Here is a 4186-nt window from a genome sequence, read left to right as displayed (position 1 = left end):
TTGAGAAAGGGAGAGCGAGCATGTGCAGGGATGCAGCAAATGAAATTTAGCAGGAATTTGACTTGCCTGGCATTTATCTGGGTTGGGCACAACTTGACCACTCTTACACTTGTGTTACCCCACACCCTCACTTCCCCCATCCCTATCCTTTTTCTCTTTACTGGCCTTGAGGCAGAGTATATAAAAGACATCAGGCGACTGTGAAAACCACTTAGCGGTAGACTCCTGAGCAGCAATTCACCCTCCTGGGAACAACTCTAACTCAAGTCTTTTTCCACCATGAGCCTCAGACCTGACGCCACCTCCTCATATACCGTGACCAGCCCACTTCCTGTCCTACAGGTGTTGCTGCTGATGTCACTGCTCCTGACGATGCCGGTTCCCTCCACCACTGGAAAACGTAAGAGAAACTTTAGGGAGAGGTGAATAGTAGACTCTCTGCTTCTCACCTGAGGCTGCTTCTGCTGCAGCTGTGTCTGGGGGAGGGACTGCCTTAGTGCCTCTGGGACTAGAGAAGGGTGCTATATGAATAATTACAAATGGAGACACTATACTCTGTGGGCACTTGACCTGCGCCAAGAATTCTGCTAGGTGCTTTAGTAAAGGCTGACAGGTTGATCGTATTCACAATGGTCTTGTGAGGGAGGTACCCATCAATAGATAAGATCTAGGAGATAATCATGACCACTAATAGAATCATATGTTCTGCCCTAGTTAGCAGTAAGGAGAGATTGCTACACATTGAACTTCGCTGCTTGTGTGTGAAGATCACCTCTGGCATTCATCCCAGTAACATCCAAAATTTGGAGGTCAACAGGGCAGGACCCCACTGTGGCAAAGTCGAAGTAATGTAAGTCTCTGCTTCTCTAGTATTGCCTCCCTAAGGAAGCCCTTCAACTCCCTCCCTACCACCACTGCTGGACCCCTTCTGATGATGTGCCAGGATGCTCACAGATAATTCTACTCTCTCTTGCAGAGCCACGCTGAAGAATGGGAAGAAAATCTGCCTGAATCCAGAAGCCCTCATAATCAGGAAAATAGTCCAGAAAATATTGGAAGATGGTGGGCCAGCTGCTTAATCTTTTTCACTTTCTGTCAAAAGTTTTTATCTCCCAAGAAGAACAGAAGTTGAAATCTTGGCTTTCTAGAGTTCTTATTTACCCAGGATACCTAGTCATACTGTATTAAACTGTGGATATGTTTTCCATTCTGTCTCAAAAAGTCACAATTTGCTCTGAGTTGACTGGTTAATAGATGACAGGGAGAAGACAAAAGTAAGCATGGCTAGAGTGTAAGACAGTCTCAAGGATGTATTGTCTAACAGGAGGAATATAACCAATATTTTGTAATAACTGTAAATGGAAAGTAACCTTTTAAAATAGTGTAAACATTTTAAAAATTAATAAAAAAAAAAAAGTAACCAAGGCTTGTTTCAAAATACAATATATGATTTACTCCCTAACTCTTGGCTAAATGTGATAACGTGTTTTGCATTTCTTTCTTTAAAAGTTTCTTTCCAAATACATTTGTCTTAACGTATTGTGCTCCACTGTACTGATAGACTAGACATGACCACGATAATTCCATAATGGTCAGTGATATTAGAAACCACACAGGGCCAAGCATGTAGCACTTGCTCAATAAATGTTTATTAATACATTTAGGGATTTAATAGAGTTTTCATTGTGTTAATCCTAGGATGTCTTGTTTCAAAACATTATCTGAAAGATTTTTCCAATGTTTACTTTAGCCTTCAAATCCTAACAATAACAAAACTGTAGAATGTGAGTCTTGTGAGCGGTGGTTATTTACTTTAAAGGAGACACATTTAATACCAGTAGAGCAAACAATATGTGATGGCATATGATATCATATATGTCTTCAATGATTCAGTATTTTTAATAACAACAGATTCTCCTTAGTGTTGAATATTTTACCCCAACATATTTGTACATTTTTGCTTACTTAATATCTACATGGTTACATTTTCTATATTAGAATCAGCCTTGCAAATAAGGACAAGAGAGAATTTAAACTTTACCAGACTACTAATTATTATTTTATAGTCAACAGAATTTCTTTCACTCTAATCTCTTAAAATATACCCATACTGTTCTTACAGAAATATTAACATAAAATCAAACTTATTATTGCTTTGCTGTCATATATTATTACTTTTAACAGAATTATTAGGGGGAAAAGCCTTAATTATCTTTTTATTTTTTAAAAACTTTAGGGACAACAAAATTCACTAGTTGATGATTTGTGCTGTTTTAATGTACTATAGTAATAGCTAAGCTTTATTAATAACTATTAATATTATTATATTAATAACAATATTAATATGCCAGAGAAAATAATTGTTTTGCATGCATTATAATTCAATAATTGTAAAGAATTAAATAACTCTTACAATATGGCTATGATGTGGTTAAGAACACATCCTCTAAAGAGAGAATAACTGGGTAACTTAGCCCACCACTTACTAGCTCTGTAACTTTGGTCAGGTTGCATAAACTCTCTGTGCCTTGTTTCTTCATTTCTAAAATGGCATAATAATATTGCTTATCTCATGGAGTTGATGTGAAAATTAAGAGCTAATAAATTCAAAGTGCTGAAAATAATCCATGTCACACAATAATCCATAGGCCAATGTTACTATTTTTTATTATAATTAGCATCCCCAGTGCCACAGTGAGAAGGCAATGGCAGCCCGCTCCGATACTCTTGCCTGGAAAATCCCATGGACGGAGGAGCCTGGTAGGCTGCAGTCCATAGGGTCGCTAAGAGTCGGACAAGACTGAGCGACTTCGCTTTCACTTTTCACTTTCATGCATTGGAGAAGGAAATGGCAACCCACTCCAGTGTTCTTGCCTGGAGAATCCCAGGGACAGGGGAGCCTGTTGGGCTGCCGTCTATGGGGTTGCACAGAGTCGGACACGACTGAAGCGACTTAGCAGCAGCAGCAGGAGTGCTACAGAGAAGAAAATCGAAGTTCAAAGAAATTAGGAAATTTGCCTCAGAATCAAACAACTAAGTAGGTGACAGAGGGACGATTTGAAACTGTGCTATTAACCACAACATCTTATCACTTTGCTTGATTTTTCTTTCTCTAATGAAGAGATTATATTATGTTTCACATAATGTTATTGACACAGAAAATAAGACTTGATACTTAAATAGCATACTAAACATCCTATGATGATTATAGAAGACATCAGCTTATCTACCCCAACCTGCACATGGAGTTTAGCGAGCACTTATGTATGAAGCATTTAGTTCACAATCTATGCATTATTAGGTTTCTTTTTATTATGTTCTCATCATTATAGATTTAATGCCTTAAATGTTTTGTGTACAAAATAAACACATTTATTAAGTAATAGTTGACAAATAATACACATAAATAGACATGTAATAAATAAAGTCAAAGTCATCAGTTTTTCACCAATAATTTAAAATAGCTCAGCATCTCATCCATCTCATTCATTTCTCTAGGATCTCCTACTGAAATCCAGGAGGGCCACCTCCTGAGATACGACACAGTTTTTACACTATGCTAATACTTCCTTCATTATTCATATGTCTTTTACTTTTGTGTGCACATATTGAATTATTCTATTTAGATGCAGAAAAAGAATGAATTAACTGCCACTACTCTCTGGGTTTCTTTACACTGCAAATATTGAAATCTAAGGGTCAGATTGTACAAATCCAGTATGTTGCCCATCCATATGCTAAACCACTCTTCTATCCATTCCCTCTGTGCTAACCCAAATGAGATCTCAAGTTTCAGTTCCATAAATACATATGACTTACACCACACACTGTACTAGCCATTGTGAAGATGCTGAGTATTCAAAGACCTATAAGTCATGGAGAATTGCCCTTGAAGAGATAACTGTCTGGTGGGAGATGCAGACAGACTGACAAATAATTACAGCCACATGTTCGTATAGAGGTATGCTCCTACTGTACAAAGAAACGAGGCACTTGAGGCACTTGAACATGTCAAAGCTTCAACATTTTCATTTTCAACATTCACCATCTTCACTAATGTGGTGCTTTATATTGAGTCCCTACCAGGGAGCTGGAGAAGCGAATGGCAACCCACTCTAGTATGCTTGCCTGGAGAATCCCATGGACAGAGGAGCCTGGTGGGCTACAGTCCAGAGGGTCTGAAAGA

The 4186-nt window shown here is 38.2% G+C and overlaps 1 protein-coding gene across 1 annotated transcript; it reads left to right on the top strand.

The window, feature by feature from the left end:
* Positions 1-209: 209 nt before the first annotated feature.
* LOC145514200 (platelet basic protein-like) lies at positions 210-1788 on the top strand. The gene is made up of 3 exons (XM_081511431.1): positions 210-400; positions 715-850; positions 977-1788. Exons 1-3 carry the CDS (start codon positions 280-282, stop codon positions 1077-1079), a joined length of 360 nt encoding a protein of 119 aa, XP_081367557.1. The 5' UTR covers positions 210-279; the 3' UTR covers positions 1080-1788.
* Positions 1789-4186: the final 2398 nt, after the last annotated feature.

This window comes from Giraffa tippelskirchi, chromosome 1, assembly GCF_054371585.1.
Source record: "Giraffa tippelskirchi isolate mGirTip1 chromosome 1, T2T-mGirTip1v1.2.pri, whole genome shotgun sequence".
In the NCBI taxonomy this organism is placed as follows: Eukaryota; Metazoa; Chordata; class Mammalia; order Artiodactyla; family Giraffidae; genus Giraffa; species Giraffa tippelskirchi.
Note: the sequence above shows the minus strand (reverse complement) of the source record. Positions and strands in the feature narration are given on the sequence as shown.

What these genes read in the sequence shown, in the direction of transcription:
- LOC145514200 (XM_081511431.1), top strand. Translation starts at nt 280, where the DNA reads ATGAGCCTCAGACCTGACGCCACCTCCTCATATACCGTGACCAGCCCA. An exon ending in TCCCTCCACCACTGGAAAAC is followed by an intron (nt 401 to 714) that starts GTAAGAGAAACT and finishes GTTCTGCCCTAG; the next exon opens with TTAGCAGTAAGGAGAGATTG. An exon ending in TGTGGCAAAGTCGAAGTAAT is followed by an intron (nt 851 to 976) that starts GTAAGTCTCTGC and finishes TCTCTCTTGCAG; the next exon opens with AGCCACGCTGAAGAATGGGA.